General features: G+C 38.3%; 1 protein-coding gene across 2 annotated transcripts in view; it reads right to left on the reverse strand.

Moving 5' to 3' along the window:
- Window positions 1–916: 916 nt before the first annotated feature.
- LMBRD1 (LMBR1 domain containing 1) overlaps window positions 917–17,034 on the reverse strand; it is a 115,775-nt gene continuing 99,657 nt past the window's right edge. Inside the window, exons 15-16 of one of the 2 annotated variants that reach the window (XM_022590474.3) lie at window positions 1,625–1,716; window positions 917–1,486 (exon numbers count right to left, since the gene is read on the reverse strand). In XM_022590474.3, coding sequence (XP_022446182.2) covers window positions 1,379–1,486; window positions 1,625–1,716 — 200 coding nt within the window. In that variant the 3' untranslated portion in view covers window positions 917–1,378. The other variant, XM_030759469.2, reaches the window with a different exon arrangement.

The following is a 17,034-nucleotide window of genomic DNA, read 5'->3' on the forward strand; positions in this document are numbered from 1 at the left end:
TGGAGAAGAGGGAAAATGGAAGGACAGTTAAGCAGAGATCAACATGGCCTGATTAGTGATGGGCCAGGTACACACAGGAGATAAGGAGGTCTGCTTGAGTTTTGGTTTTGGCAACCAGGTATGTGCCAGTGCCATCTGTCAAAAAAATGAATAAAGAAGGAGGCTTGGTATGACCAGAAAAACGAGGAGTTCAATTATCAACATGCTGTAATTGAAGTAGTAATTTCTAGTTAACAGGTAAGTAAAAGTTTGGAAACTGAGGGTGTATGAGGTTGTCCAAAAAGAAAATGTGAAATAAGAACAGAAGGGAATGGAATCTTGGTGAATAACATCAAAGGTGCCAAACATGAAGGGTGTGGAGGTCTATCCAGAGACAAAGAATGAGAGCAAAGTGACACAAAAATTAAGAGAGAGATGAACTGAATGGGAGATGGTTGTTAATTCCTAAGTCTTTTTCAGAAACTTAATGGTATTCTACTTCCAGGATCAAAATATGTGCTTTTCATGAGTTCTAATTTGCCTGTGTTAGTAAACTAGAATCTCAGCATCCAGAATGCCTTCAAAATACCCTATTGATAGTATATAGCTTTCCCTATATCTTTTGCAAATTCTAAATCTTTAGAATGAGAAAGTATCTTTAAAGCTAAAATATGATGTCATATATCTTAAACTGATCAGTACACTGATTTTTTTCAGGATTACTTATTCTTGATAATATTCCCATTTATGTTGGAATACAACTTTTCAGGTTATTTATAACAATGTATATGCCTTAAATACTGTAGAGGTGATAAGATATCTAATGGACTAATGTCTGAACAATATACCTTGGCACACCAAGCAGCCTGAAATCTGTTCATGAAATCTATTTCAATGGCGCTAGTGATTTAATGTAGAAAATAGAAAACAAGCTGCATAGTGGAATAACATTTATTTATCAGCTATACTGTGAATATTATTTTTCAACAATCAATCAGATATAGACACTTGAAAATTCCACAGTACTCTAGAGACCCAAAGGCACAGATACAAGTGATTTATTATGTTTTAAAAAAGTGACCAAAGGGAATATTAATTCTGGAAGATTTTTAATCAATTCAACACTATCATACACTAGAGGAAAAAAAAATTTCCACAAACATTCCCTCACAAGGCTGGTACTTTTATATTTACATAGTATTATTATAGCAATTTAAAATGTTAATCTATGATACAATAATGTTACTTCAGAAAACATAAAAAATATAGTTTTTTTTTTAATAGCCATGCTCCCATTTTTGATGAAAGCTAGTCAGTTCACATCCTAATGTTAGCTTGACACTTTACAAATGCACAAGAGATGCAGAGTCAGCTTAGTAAACCTGTGCAACGGAAGCCGTCAGACAGAGGGTTCCTCATCACTCAGGTCTGAGTCAGCCTCATCTACCCCCTCAATGACCGACTTCTTCCCTTTACAGCAGGAGACAATCAACCCAATCACGAACACCTGCAAATGTAAACGAGCTGTATGTTATTTCTCAAACCTGAAGTCATCCAGAAAGCACCAAATTTAAAACCCAATAGCATTGCTGTGACCAAAACAGGCCACTAATGGTCACAGCATCCCTGGGACACCTGTACTTACCCCAAGAAAGGCCCAGTTACCAAAGTAGTAGGCGGCACTAAAGAACCAGAACTTGTGAAGGAACAGGTAGGTCCGGGTGACAGTACACTGATCTATAAAAGCAAATAAAGGACTAGGGTGAGGTAGTTTCTCTCTTGAAATAGACTATTAATACTTGACCTAAAAGGTTATTAACCAAGACTAATTATCAGTGTTAGAGACAAGATTGAAATCTAGGCCTATCTCCAAAGCCCACTCTTGCAATCACCTTAATATAGTTTAAATTATCAACTAATATGACATATTTTTAAAAGTGAATGCCACCAATGTAACCCCAGCTCTTAGGTGTAAAAAATTATATTGGCTAGTTCAGTGTAATTGAAATAGAAAAAGCATTTTAACCTGGAATGCCAGACACATCCTAAAACAAAACAAAGTTTTCCTGATGAAGAATGAAGAAAGTAATCAGATGTGGTTAGCATTCTTTTCTAAGAATCCAACTGAGAGATTTTTTTGAGCTTTTTTTTCTTTTTAAGAATGCTATTGAAAAAATGGCCGCTGCTTATAAAGAAATACAGAAAAATCATTATTTACTGATTTGCTTACTATCTGAATTTTAGATAGCATTATAGCTTGAATTTAAAAAGAAATCACTTACTTTTCTCCTTCAAAAAAACAAAAAGTAACTTTTAAAGAGAAATCGGCAGGCTGGTTACTTGAGTGAGACTCCATACTATTTTATCCAAATACATTGTTTCCATTAGTTTATGAAGTCCTTTATACATATATCTAGTAAAGGAAGTCTAAGGAAATACTTGTTTATGAAAACCACTTGTCCCATGGATTTCTGAAAAGTAGCATTAGGTTCTATTTTATCCCAACCCTCCCCTCCCTTCCCCTACAGTTCAGCATGTCCCTCCGGATGGCTCAATGCCCAGCTGGACAGAAGCTGCCTCTGCTTCTGGCAGGAAAACATGCCATTTAACAGAGAAGCACCTTCCTCTCACGAGCAGGACAGCAATTTAATGTGGATCCTCTGATCCCCAAGGGCCCCCTTCGTATTCCTCGTTCTCTTTCTCAACACAAAAGTCTAAGAGGAATATTCCAAGCTTCCTAAGAAAAACCAAAAAGGTATCGAGCAGCAGGGGAGGGACAAATGTTTCTCTCCTGTCCTACAGTCCCTGCCCCCAGATCACGGCCTCACACCAGGCGCCAGAGCTCAGGCAGCAGAGACGCCTCCCTGCAGGAAAGCCATGGGTCAGCCACTCTGCCCCAGAGCAAATTCTCCCCTCGATCACAGAAGGTGCTTCACAGTAATACAACGCACTCAATTTGCCACTTTTTCCACTGGATTGGCCTGAATATTCCACAGTACCCATCAGAATACCTGGCATTCATATTCAGTGTGACTGCTGAAAAACTAAACTTTTTAAAAAGGGGATATTTTACTTTGAAATCATATTGCTAAATAATACATTTTCTAATTTCGTTTGACTAAAATCTGAGAAAATTCCAAGGATGTCAAAACAAGATGCTCTGAATATGCCTCGAAAATGAAAGTATAACTTAAACGTCCAGCACGACAAAGCAAGTCCAGGCCCTGGTCCTGACAGACTTGACGTCAGGTATCATTTGGTCACTTCTCTGCCATGTGAACGGGCAAGTCTGAACCACGAGACTCTGCTTGTCATCACACTTCCTGATAGGCTCATCCTGAAGACCAAGCGAGGGTTGCAGAGTGGCAGTTAATGTCCATTTTCTTCTTCAAGATATACTAAGACCATGATAAAGAATACAATTTTCAAGACCTGCTCAAATGGTGTGCCAATAAAAACTCATCCTAAGATTTTAGAAGATTATGTGCACACCAGTAGTGAGGAAACTACTCGCTTAGGTATTAGCATCATGACTACTCTGTACGTGTTCATTATTCTTCTGTCTCTACAGTCAAAACAGATACAAATGAATCTGGTGAAATTTAAGTGTGTATAATTCAGTAAAAGGATACCTGCTGCACAGCCATATACCTTTAAATAAAAATAACCAATTTGAAATGAAGAACGGAACGGGCTGTAAAAAATGCCTGTTCACAGTTATTTTAAAAACATCAACAGTATCTTTCATGGCTTAAGCATTACATGAGCTCTACTATACAAGTACAAACCTGTTTTTTTTTAAATAAATTTATTTATTCATTTATTTATTTATTTTTGGCTGAGTTGGGTCTTTGTTGCTGCGTCAAGGGCTTTCTCTAGTTGCAGCGAGCGGGGGGTACTCTTTGTTGCGATGTGCGGGCTTCTCATTGCAGTGGCTTCTCTTGATGCGGACCACGGCCTCTAGGCGCGTGGGCTTCAGTAGTTGTGGCGTGTGTGGGCTCAGTAGTTGTGGCTCGCGGGCTCTAGAGCACAGGCTCAGTAGTTGTGGCGCACGGGCTTAGCTGCTCCGCGGCATGTGGGATCTTCCCAGACCAGGGCTTGAACCTGCGTCCCCTGCATTGGCAGGCGGATTCTTAACCACTGCGCCAGCAGGGAAGCCCACAAACCTGTTTTTAAAAAGTTATTCAACCTTCTCAACATTGCTAATGCTCTAAACTTAAAAAATAAAAAGTTCTATTACTCATTTCCATACCTAAAGGTATTTGGGGGGTCAGAACTTGAGCGAACCAGAAATTTCAAGGCCAGAACAGGGATTACAAGACAAAGGCTGAGCTGGCAAAAGCAGGTAGAATCAAATCACTTTTCCCAGGGGGTCTAATAATCCACTCAGTGACATTTCAAATTGGCTCTACCTGCTGATTATTTTCCCCACCACAAAAAAACATATCTTAAATATTTTTCCTATCACATTATTTTACATGTTTACCACTTTCAAAGGCTGGAGATTTGATGCAAGCCTTCTAAAATAAGAAAAAAATGTACATCGTTAAGTGTTCTGCTTTGTTGTTGAAAAAATATGTAACAGCTTTTATAAGTTATCTTTATATGTATATGTGTCATTATATTTATATGTGTATAAAGTGGCATATGTCCACAGAGGAATTTTAGTTAATAATCCCCATGCATATATTTTATGTTTGAGTGTTAACTCCACACTGAATACACCATCTGCCACCTCCCAGCTGCCCACCTGAATCACAGATACCTAGGAGATCTAGAGAGGTGTTTCTACTGCTATCTAAAACACTACAGTATTTCGAACTTGGTTCGGCCTTCAAAGTAAATGTGAATTCCTCAATTTAGGGAGTACATTCTAAATCCGGAATTGTTCAGGAGACTGCTGGCTCTTATTCCTCACAGGGACACATAAACTTCCAATTACACCAAAGAGTGCATGTTTACAATGAAAAGCTAAAAATAGGGGTTCAGACAAAATTTTTTCTTCAGACAAAGGGGCCATACAGTAAAGGTTAGGATTAAAAGAGCCAAGAAAGCACCTGGAGCATATGAATAGAATCAAAATCCCGCTTCGACCATCCTCCCCCCATCTGTTCTCACGCATCATCAAACTAGATGCGTAACTAACAGAAAGTGCAATTAAACTTGTTTCTCATGTAACAGCCGCCTTTATAAATATACCTGATAGGTTTTATACTACTTATTTCTTGTTTCTTTTTAGACCACTGGTCATGTCATTGTTAATGTATGCTGACTGCCACTAACATAACTTTGCTCATTAACTATAATAAACAGCACCTTCTACTTTAAATATATTTTGAAAAACAATACTTAGCGCTGATTTAAGCCACCATTATGTCATCACCATGTTACACCTTCACTTGAAATCAGCTTAGAATTAATTAACTCTATATTTGTACTTTACCTATAAAACAAATCCTTATGTTACATGTGCATACAGAGAGAGGGCATTTGGGAAAATTCATGTACCACAGAGAATTTTAAAGCAATTTCTTTGTTTGACTAGTGACAAAAAAACTGGGAGAAGATTGGACTATTTGGAACACCACTTCCTTTCTCATGGTTGCCCATGATCGTGCTAACTTTGGTTTCTGATTAGGGTCTTGCTACTATTGAATACAATAGACACACAAATCTTAACTGGAAACAGGCTAAGGATCTCAGGCTTTATTGTGATATGATTAGGAATTATTTACCAAATGGTCTTAACAAAGGGGATAACATGAGTGCACTGCAGGCTGGCAGAGGCAACTGAGCTTAGGAAGAGGTTCATCAAACCAGGAAACAATCCAAGTGAAAACACGAGCTGTCGGGATGAAAGGAAGGCTGGATCTGAGCTTCTGGGGAGTAAAATGCCAGTGAATTACTGTCAAATGGATTTACAGCATGTGAAATATATACGCACAAAAAGATCTGAGCAACCAGCAACAAATAAGGGAGGGCAGAAAAAATTTAAATACGTAATAAAAACCAAAATTGTATGCTCATCTGAAACTTAACAAATGGCATACAGTTTAATAATGTCTTGTTAAATCTCACTGCAGGAGCTGGGTAAAAGGGAAAGAAAGAATTGGTGAACATCAAAAATCACAGAAATTCTAAAGGAAATTGATTTATTATATTTTATGGATATATAAATTGTACTGGGCTAATAAAGATAGCACTTGCCACATGTTTTGTACTAAAGAGTAACTTTTTATAGTGACTATTTTAAGAACCAGTATCATCTGTGTTGAGCTCTGATTACATTTAAGTAAGTTTAATGTATTTCAAAGATGCTAAAATATGTATTGCTCCTTTAAGAAAGAATGCACCTAATTTCATTTGTCTTGACCATATAAAAATAATTGGCTATACCCCACTTATAAAAGAGAGTACAAAGGTAAGTATTAGCATAACACGTAGACACAATCTTAAACTGTATTAGTAAACTCTAAATTAATTCCATTTACTATTACTCTTTTTTTTTTTTAGTTTTGTTTGTTTTTGTTTTCCGGTATGCGGGCCTCTCACTGTTGTGGCCTCTCCCGTTGCGGAGCACAGGCTCCAGACGCGCAGGCTCAGCGGCACGGCTCACGGGCCCAGCCGCTCCGCGGCATGTGGGATCTTCCCAGACCGGGGCACGAACCTGTGTCCCCTGCATCGGCAGGCGGACTCTCAACCACTGTGCCACCAGGGAAGCCCTACTATTACTCTTAATTGTCCAAGATAGTAAAATATAAAACAACTGCTTTCTATTACTTTATCTTTTTCATAAAATGATAGTAATTTAAGGGGTATAGCAGAAAATATTAGAGATAGAAAATTGAGACTTGGTTCTTGAGTCTGCCACTTATATTTACTGTGAGATTCTGGAATCATTTAACTTCTAAGTATCAGTTTCTTTCTAAGTGTCATTGAGATAATATGTACTTCTGATGGATAGTGATAAGATAAACTGAACTTCTGAGAATTCTACATGTGCTTAAAAAAAAAAAAAAGGTTGATTATTTTAGGAAACAGCATCCTTAAGCAAGGATCTATAAAAAGTGGCTGAGAAGTTTTACAAAATCACCTGGGCTGTCTTCAGAGTGGTCTCCGAAGAACTGAGAAACCTTACACCTAGTTCACTTCAGTGTACTGTCCTAGCTGAACTGTCATCAACACAATCAAAATGTCACCTAGAAAAAGAACTTGGACAGTAAGAGACTTTCTGGATCTCAAGCAAAACCCAAGAAAAATATGCTCTGATCAATACTTAATTTTCTGGTCTGCACGGCAACCTCACTTGACAACGGTCACAATACATAAGGCTTTCTCAGCTGGATGATACCAGCCAATGTCAGTGAGGCCTTCTTCTGACTCCAGGCCCACCTAGAAACTACGTGACTATAAATCTGGTTTTCCAGATTCCTTCCTCCATGGAGAATTCACTAGCCCCGAGCCTCTAGTTTCCTTAATGGTTATACTTCCTATGGTAAATTAATAAACTGCCATCTGGCTAAAAGTTTAGTTTCCTCTCCACCTATCTGGAGTCAAATACAGATGCTGGAGATCAAGCAGGATTCTTAAATAATAATTCTATCTCATCACTCTAACTTCAATATTGCTCTGCCCATTTGATGGGTAGAATTAAGTGGAATGAGGCTATCAACACAGTTATTATTTGTCAAGTGAAAGATTATAAGTTCACAGTACTTAACCATGAAGGACTACTTTAACTTGTTGAACACAAAGCCTTCTGGTTCAAGAGAGTAGACTGAGCATAGTCATTTGTTTCCTGTCCTGTTTCCCAGGACCTCATTAAAGTTATGGAGCAGGAATAAAGCCAGGAGCAAACTTTTTTTTTTTTGTTTTGTTGTGTTGCGTCTTCGTTTCTGTGCGAGGGCTTTCTCTAGTTGCGGCGAGCGGGGGCCACTCTTCATCGTGGTGCACAGGCCTCTCACCATCGCAGCCTCTCTTGTTGCGGAGCACACACTCCAGACATGCAGGCTCAGTAGTTGTGGCGCACGGGCTTAGTTGCTCCGTGGCATGTGGGATCCTCCCAGACCAGGGCTCGAACCCGTGTCCCCTGCATTGGCAGGCAGATTCTCAACCACTGCGCCACCAGGGGAGCCCCAGGAGCAAACTTTTAACAGCAAAGAGAATGGGAGGAAGGCCACCCAGTGATGGGAGACCTCAGCAATATTCTGGACGATGGAACGTCACATTTAAAAGGTCTCCAGTAAAACAACTGGTTTCCTTCTCATTTACTTTAAAATATAACTTAAGGATCAAGAAACCCCAGTCATAAAGTCCCCAGTGATGAGGGTTCCCAGGTTCCTGATACTTAAATACAAACTAGCATAAATATGAATGAATCATCAGATATATACAGAAAACGATCAGCACGAGGGGAAAGAACAAGATAAACAGAAATGCTCCACGATGAACTGAACTGTAATTTACTTAAAGGAAACGATTAAGAAAAATGTCTAGTATCTTCACATACTGACGAGGATATCACATCCATAAAACAAAGATGCTTGAAAAAGAAAAATGAGACACATAAAGTACCTCAAGGAAAGTACAAATCTGTTACATGAAATAAAGAATTCCGGGTATAGTTTGAAGATAAAGCTGAATACATATCCAAGAATCTAGAGCAAAATGGTAGGCTGAAAATACCAAATATGAGAGGAGACAGATGATGAACTGAAGATATCCAGCAGCTAATGACCAAGAGCTCCCCAAGGGGAAAATGGAGAAAACTGAAACTATCAAGTTAACTTCAAAAGAAGAAACAGACTGGCGCTGGATTTCTCACCAGTCAAAAATGAAACACAGATGGTGTAATGACTTGAAAGTTCTAAAAGAAATGAAGCCTTCCGTAGAATTCTAAGCACAAAACCATCAATTCTATCAATTGGGAGGATATAATACTTTTCAGATATACATTTTACGCAGAGCATTTCTTTTCTTTAACTCTAGGTAAACTAAGAGCTTTGGGAAGGAAATCAAGAAAGAAGATATGGTTTCTAATGCATCAGAAGTCCAATGAACAGAAATTATAACATTAGAGCTGAACAGCACAATTAGAAAGCAATTAATCCAAAGAAAAGGGGTCAGTAGGTACTTAGAAGGAAGTAAATATGATGGGTTTCCTCCAACAGATAAAGTGAGAGGGAAGCGACAAGACACTAGGTAGATATCAATCTTATGTTACTTTAAGAACATTTTTTAACAAGAGCAAGAAAAAAAGGAACAAGTTTTAAAGGTGGTTCAATTCTACAAATGCTGGTTGAACAAGGCAGAAAAATATACTCATATACATCTATATGTTTTCTTATCCTCAAGGAGCTTACACGTTCCTATAAAAGGGTAGGACAGAGATAAGATACATAGATGAAGATAGATTAAGACAGAGTAAGGTCATATCATCAGAAGTATAAATGCTATGGGGATTCAAATGAAAAAAAGAGAAATGGCACACATGTTTGGAGATTCAAAAAAGAAAGTCAGGTTTGAAAGAAGCCTTGTAAAATGGCCAGGATTCTGACTGACAAAGATGGGAGGAGATGGGCAGAAATTGGCTGTGACATTCCAAGAACAAACAGTTGAAAAGCAAAGATGGAAAAGATGGCCACGTTCAGGAAGTGTATGAAAAAAGGCTGGAAACATGCAGGACGGGTTAGAGAGTGGAATCCTTCAGTCCTCGGCTGAAGTTATCAGATGGTACAGGGCAGCACTTAAGGTTCCTGGTGGAGGAATGACATTGTCAGAGGACTTGAGAACAGCGGTTTCCACAGTGTGGTTTGCAGACCAAAACCGTCAGAAAATTCTAGGGCCCCTCCTCAGATCCACTGAATCAAAAATTTTGCGATGTATTTCACAAGCGTTCCAAGTGATTCTGATGCACATGAAACTTCGATAACCACTGCTTCAGAACAATTAGGCTAACAGCACTGTGTAGTGTGGATCAGAGTGGACCACTAGTTAAAAGGCTCAGCAATTCATCTGACATGTCATTTAGGTGAGACGTGAGGGTCACTATGGCAACAGACTCTGCATCTCTTAGCAACTGATTAGCTGAAGAGAAAGTGAGAGAAGATAACTGTGCCATCATTGAAGAATGATGGTAGTAAAAGAAATAGTGAAGTCAGGACATATGGTCCAAGACCTTATCTAATAGTTTGTACTTCCCCAATAATTATTCATTTTAAACATTTTTATAAAAGCACATTACCAAAATAAGAAGGCTCTGTATATTATTTTCATATGGTTGATAAGTCTCACTTAGGACTACCCATAGATTAAGCTAACATGCTAACATCTTAATTTCGCTTTCTCCCTTGACCCTGCACACCACACCACAACTACACACGTGCTTTCAGCCATAAGGGAAACCTAATGAAAAAATGTGTGGTAAACAACGGTAGACTGAGAAGTTATTAGGTTTCTTATTAGTTCTCAGTTTATGATGGAATACCAAGAACAAAGTCAAACAGGTTCAAAGGAAAAAAAAGGACAGCCTTGAAAGTTGCAAATAGATTTTAAAAGACAATTATTCTAGATATCATCAAATACAGAATATAAAATATTAAGCACTGTTTTCTAATTAAAACTCTAAAAACACACACATAACCCCTTTCTCTCTCATATGCTATACTCGACTCCTCAGCAAATCCCACTGGCTCTACCTTCAAAATCTACCCAGAATCTGACCACTTCCTGCCACTTCCACCACCACCATAAGCTCTGCCTTGGATTCCTGCAAAAGTTCTCTCAACTTGCCTTTGCCCTTGGTTTATTATGGTCTATCTCAGGGGCTGGTAAACTTTACCCCAAAAGGATACATTTAGACCGTTCCTTGTTTTTGTAAGTTTTGCTGGAACACGGCCACGGCATCCGTAACGTACCGTGTACTGCAGCTTCTGTGCTGCAGTGGCAGAGCTGAGCAGTGTGGACCCTACTGTAGGTCTCACGGAGCCTAAAATACTGACTATCCAGTCCTTTAGAGAAAAAGGTTGCCAGGCCCTGGTCTACATATCACATCAAGTCATCTGCTCGCAACCTTCTAGACTTTGCATCTGAGCGTAAAACCTGAAGTCCTTAACCTTGATGACGTGCCCTTCCTCTTCCACTTCCAGTCCCCCTCCCCCACCCCACTCTGCACCTGCTGTCACCTTGGTCTGCAGGGCTTCTCCCTTGGCACTTTATTTTTCTCCATAATGCTTACCGCCTGACATACTTATTTCTCTCCTTCTACTAAGTAAGCTCCATGGGGACAGGAATATTTGAGCTTTGTTCACTGCTGTGTCACTAGTACCTGGAAGAGTGCCTGGCACATACTAGATATCAATATAAACATTTATTACATGAAAAAGCAAGGAAGAATAGATAAGAAAAACTAAATGATCATATGGAATCCTGGAAATTAAGACGTTTATAAATTTATTTTAGAATTTCAAGACACACAGGCTTTGATTCTCAGTATTAGAAAAAATGATTATGTCAATATCTTCCAAAGGTGTTCAAATTGCAAAGGCTGTTATTATTGTTGTGTTCCTCAAATAAACAGGATAACTTTCTAAATAAGGCTATCAAAATTATCACAATTCTAGGTGACCTGACTTCTCCTCATCTTTAGACTAAATCTAACTGTCCTTAACTTTCCCATCCCCACCTCCAAATTTACAGACTATAAGACAAAAAGACCATATAGTGTTTTTTTTAAAGGCCCCATGTGCTTGAGTCTGAGGGAAAGGATTACATATATTCTCCTGAAGTGGATCTTCTTGCTACAAAATTCCAGAAAGCTAAAATTAATTAGCTTCACTTAACATGGGGTAGGAGGTATTAAATTTGAAGTCCATATTCAAACCTGTCTTTTAAATCCACACAGAAAAAGTCTGGTACCATTTTCATTTCAAATTACATTTATGGACCACCCACTTGGGCACACAGCACCACAGGAGACATTAACAAATACTGTCATCACAAAGCATCAGTGTCCCTTTTTAACCTCAGGCCATACAGCTAAGTTTCTAATGAAATCCCTTGACCAGCTTCATTTTCAGCCTCTTAAAATTGGCTTTCCTTAAGATGAGCTTTTTATTTATAACTGTATACCAAACATCAAATGTAAACTAGTGGAGTATCCTTTAATAAAACTAGTTTTAAACAGTAGTCTCTCCTGCAAAATACATTTTTCAATTAAAAAAATTTTTTTATATTTTTTAATTTTGCTTACAGGCGAAAAGTACTGGTAGGTAAAAAAAAAATCACCTGAATCCGTTAGTGATTATGTAAGTACTTGAGCACTACTGCTTAGTTACCTTGACTTATAAAGTCTCCTGGAAACTCAGAAGTTCAAGTAGAAAGAAATATTTCATATTCTGGGAAAAAGATGTTTCCAAGAATTCGAGAATTACATTTTCTCAGGGAATTCCTTGGCGGTCTAGTGGTTAGGACTCCGCGCTTTCACTGCTGAGAGTGTGGGTTCACTCCCTGGTTGGGGAACTAAGATCCCACAAAGCCATGCGGCATGCCCAAAAGAAAAAAAAAAGGAAATACATTTTTTCAGTCTCAGTAACTACCCTCCCCCCACTGCTACCTTTCAACAAACTGGAAGGAAAAAAGTCTTCTCTATAATCAATAGCTACTGGGCAGACGCATGCACTATCTGGTCTCTCACTGTTTTCATCCTTTAAAAGGCTTCACGGTGTTTTTTCTTTAGTTACAGAATAAAAGCTATTTATCAACAACAAAAAACAGTGAATATTTATTTCTTTATTCCACATCTTGTTTCCTGGAGTGTACAGCCCGACTTTTTAAATATATATTATATATATATATGTATATATATATATATATATATACACACATTTTTTTTTTTTCTTTTTGCTGTACGCGGGCCTCTCACTGTTGTGGCCTCTCCCGTTGCGAAGCACAGGCTCCGGACGCACAGGCTCAGCAGCCATGGCTCACGAGCCTAGCCGCTCCGCGGCATGTGGGATCTTCCCGGACCGGGGCACGAACCCGTGTCCCCTGCATCGGCAGGCGGACTCTCAACCACTGCACCACCAGGGAAGCCCCACACATTTTTTTCTTATTGAAGTAGAGTTGATTTACAAAGTTGTGTTAATTACTGCTGTACAGCAAAGTGATTCAGTTATGCATATATAAACATTCTTTTCTTACATTCTTTTCCATTATGGTTTATCACAGGATATTGAATGTAGTTCCCTGTGCTGTAGAGTAGGACCTTGTTGTTTAGCCATCCTGTGTCTAATAGTTTACATCTGCTCACCCCAAACTCCCACTCCATCCCTCCCCCACCCCCCTCCCCTTGGCAACCACAGGTCTGTTCTCTAGTCTGTGAGTCTGTTTCTGTTTCATAGATAAGTTCACTTGTGTCATATTTTAGATTCCACATGTAAGTGATATCATACGGTACTTGTCTTGCTATTTCTGACTTATCTTCACATAGCGTGATAATCTCTAGGTCCATCCATGTTGGTGCAAATGGCATTATTTCATTCTCTTTTATGGCTGAGGAGTATGCCATTGTAATATATGTACCACATCTTCTTTATCCATTCATCTGTCGATGGACATTTAGATTGTTCCCATGTCTTGGCTACTGTACAGTGCTGCTATGAACATAGGGGTGCATGTATCTAAATTATAGTTTTATCTGAATATATGCCCAGGAGTGGGATTGCTGGATCATATGGTAATTCTATTTTTAGTTTTCTGAGGAACCTCCATACTGTTCTCCATAGTGGTTGCACCAGTTTACATTTCCACCAACAGTGTAGGAGCGTTCTGTTTCCTCCACATGCCCTCCAACATTTGTTATTCGTAGACTTTTTAATGATGGTCATTCTGACCTGTGTGAGGTGGAACTTCCTTGTAGTTTTGATTTGCATTTCTCTAGTAATTAGCAACATTGAGCATCTTTTTATGGTCTGTATGTCTTCTTTGGAGAAATGTCTGTTAAGGTCTTCTGCCCATTTTTCAATTGGGTTGTTTTTTGTTGTTGTTGAACTGTATGAGCTGTTTGTATATGTTGCAAAATAATCCCTTGTTGGTTGCATCATTTGCAAATATTTTCTCCCATTCTGTAGGCTGTCTTTTCATTTTGTTTACGGTTTCCTTTGCTGAGCAAAAGCTTGTAAGTTTGATTAGGCCCCATTTGTTTATTTTTACTTCTACTGCCTTAGGAGACTGACCTAAGAAAACACTGGTACAATTTATGCCAGAGGATGTTTTGCCTATGATCTCTTTTAGGAGTTATATGGTGTCATGTCTTATGTTCAAGTATTTAAGTCATTTTGAGTTTTTGTGTGATGTGAGGGTATGTTCTAACTTCACTGATTTACATGCAGCTGTCCAGCTTTCCCAACACCACTTGCTGAACAGACTGTCTTTTCTCCACTGTATGTTCCTGATGAAGATTAACTGATTGTAGGTGTGGTGGGTTTATTTCTGGGCTCTCTATTCTGCTCCATTGATCCATATTCTGTTTTTGTGCCAATAGCACGCCATTTTGATTATTGTAGCTTTGTAGTACTGTCTGAAGTCTGGGAGGGTTACACCTCCTGCTTTGTTCTTTCTCTTCAGGATTGCTTTGGCAATTCTGGGTCTTTTATGGTTCCATATAAATTTTAGGATTATTTGTTTTAGTTATGTGAAAAATGTCATGGGTAATTTGATAGGGGTTGCATTAAATCTGTAGATTTCTTTGGGTAGTATGCTCATTTTAACATTATTAATTCTGCCAATCGAAGAGCATGGGATATTTTTCCATTTCTTTGAATCATCTTCAGTTTCCTTTATTAATGTTTTATGGTTTTCAGCACATAAGTCTTTCACCTCCTTGGTCAGGTCTTCCTAAGTATTTTATTTTTTTGGATGTGATTTTTAAGGTATTGTTTTTTTACATTCCCTTTCTGATATTTCATTGTTAGTGTAAAGAAATGCAACCTATTTCTGTATGTTAATATTGTATCCTGCTACCTTGCTAAATTCATTTGTCAGTTCTAGTTGTTTTTGTGTGGAGTCTCTAGGGTTTTCTAAATATAGTATCGCGTCATCTGCATATAATGACAACTTTACCTCTTACCTACCAATGTGGATAACTTTTATTTCTTTTTCTTGTCTGATTGCTGTGGCTAGGATTTCCAATACTATGTTGAATAGAAGAGGTGAGAGTGGGCATACCGGTCTTGTGCCAGATTTTAGTGGGAAGGCTTCCAGCTTTTCACTGTTGAGCATTATTTTGGCTGTGAGTTTGTCATAAATAGTTTTTATTAGGTTGAGATATATTCCCTCTATACCCACTTTGGTAAGAGTTTTTATCATGAATGGATGTTGAATTTCTTTTCCTGCATCTACTGAGATGTTCATGTAGTTTCATCTTTTGTTTATGCGGTGTATCACATTGATTGATGTAAGTATGCTGAACTATCCTTGTGAACTGGCAGCCTGACTTCTACACTGTTTATGCACAAAAGCATAAAGCATGAGATAATATATACATTCTTCCATCTATCATCAAAAATATGGTGAATATTTTTCTGTCAAAACATATAAAGCTATATCATTACATTGTATGTAACATTATTTCAAGTATCCTCATTGATGGGTAAATACCCAAGTTGTTTCTTTTTGTTTGCTATTTCTTATCTAACCTCGGTGGGACGTGGAAACTGGTTAGTATTGGAGGAGCAAGAAAATGCAAACATGATTTCAAGATTTCCCTCTGAGTAAACAGTTTAGGGCACACAAAAGGCAGAAGACAACTCCTGCTACCCTATGAGATGAGGGTGACAGGTGGAAACTAAGTGGAAGAGGGAAGGAAAGGAGTTCAACCTTGGAATTGAGGTTTGAGGGGTTGGCAGGACACGCATTTTGGTATAGATAAACCAGATAGTGGTTAGAAGATACGAATGGAAATCTAAGATTCTGAATTTATTGATTAAATTATTAATACCCCTTAAATTATCCAGAATAACTAGGCTTATTTATTGTCAACTGTCAAGTCTCCAAAACATGACTTAGAAAACCTCATTGATCTAGTAAAGCTACATTTATTAGACTAACTGCAGTGAGGGAGATCAAGGAGGGCAAAGGCAAAGGGTATTTATAAGGTTTAAGGGGCTGGGTTGGACCACTTTTATCAAGGTCTTAGACACTGTGGGGAACAGGCTAGAATTGGGCTACGTTTATGACACAGGTTTTGGGTTGGTGGACGCAGTGAAATGAGAAATCCCGAAGCAAGTCACCTTGGGCAATTCATCTTGGTAAGTAAGCTATTGGAGTTGTTTCACAGTAGGAGTTGTCAACTGTTTGTGTTTGTTCTCGGTGGTACTTAACGCAGGGGCAGGGAAATGCGTCAGTGCCCAGAACTGTTGAGCATTAGCAACACAATGTTGGTGTCAGTTCCCCACATCTTATGGGATTAAAAAGCTTTTAAAACTTACAGAGCAGCATTTGGGAATGGTTTAGACTTTAGTCTACTATGAATTGTTAACAAGAGAGTGCCCTGGAATGGATAAGATGCTAGAGTTGGAGTACGTATGGAAAATATCCAGAAAGAAGGCACTAGGTTTCTGACACTATCATAAGAAGTGACTTTGACTAGAAAATCCTCCTGTTTCACTCACAGCTTTCTGAGCAAATGCTTAACATAAGAAAGTGTAAAAATTGCTCTATCTTTAAAAATAGGTGAGAAATTTATAGAAATATCTTAAATTGTTTAAGTAAGTTGGATTACATAACCAAACATAGAATACCATCTTTGCATTTAAATTGGTGGGTTATTTAAATATATGAAAAAATTCTTCAACAAGTTTTCAAGTATTATGTGTCCTCAGAGGTTTAATTTCTGAAGAGTTTTCATTATGTTCTTTGTGGATTTAAACTGTCCTTTTGCAGAGCCTCAAAAGCCTCATTCTTCAACATGTCATTTATCCCAGTGTATTTTTCACAGTGCATTTACCCTCTTTGTGGATTTAAACTGTCCTTTTGCACAGCCTCAAAAGGAATACA

Source organism: Delphinapterus leucas, chromosome 12, assembly GCF_059928025.1.
Source record: "Delphinapterus leucas isolate spDelLeu-1000000601 "Yukka" chromosome 12, BTC_Dleu_Yukka2, whole genome shotgun sequence".
In the NCBI taxonomy this organism is placed as follows: domain Eukaryota; kingdom Metazoa; phylum Chordata; class Mammalia; order Artiodactyla; family Monodontidae; genus Delphinapterus; species Delphinapterus leucas.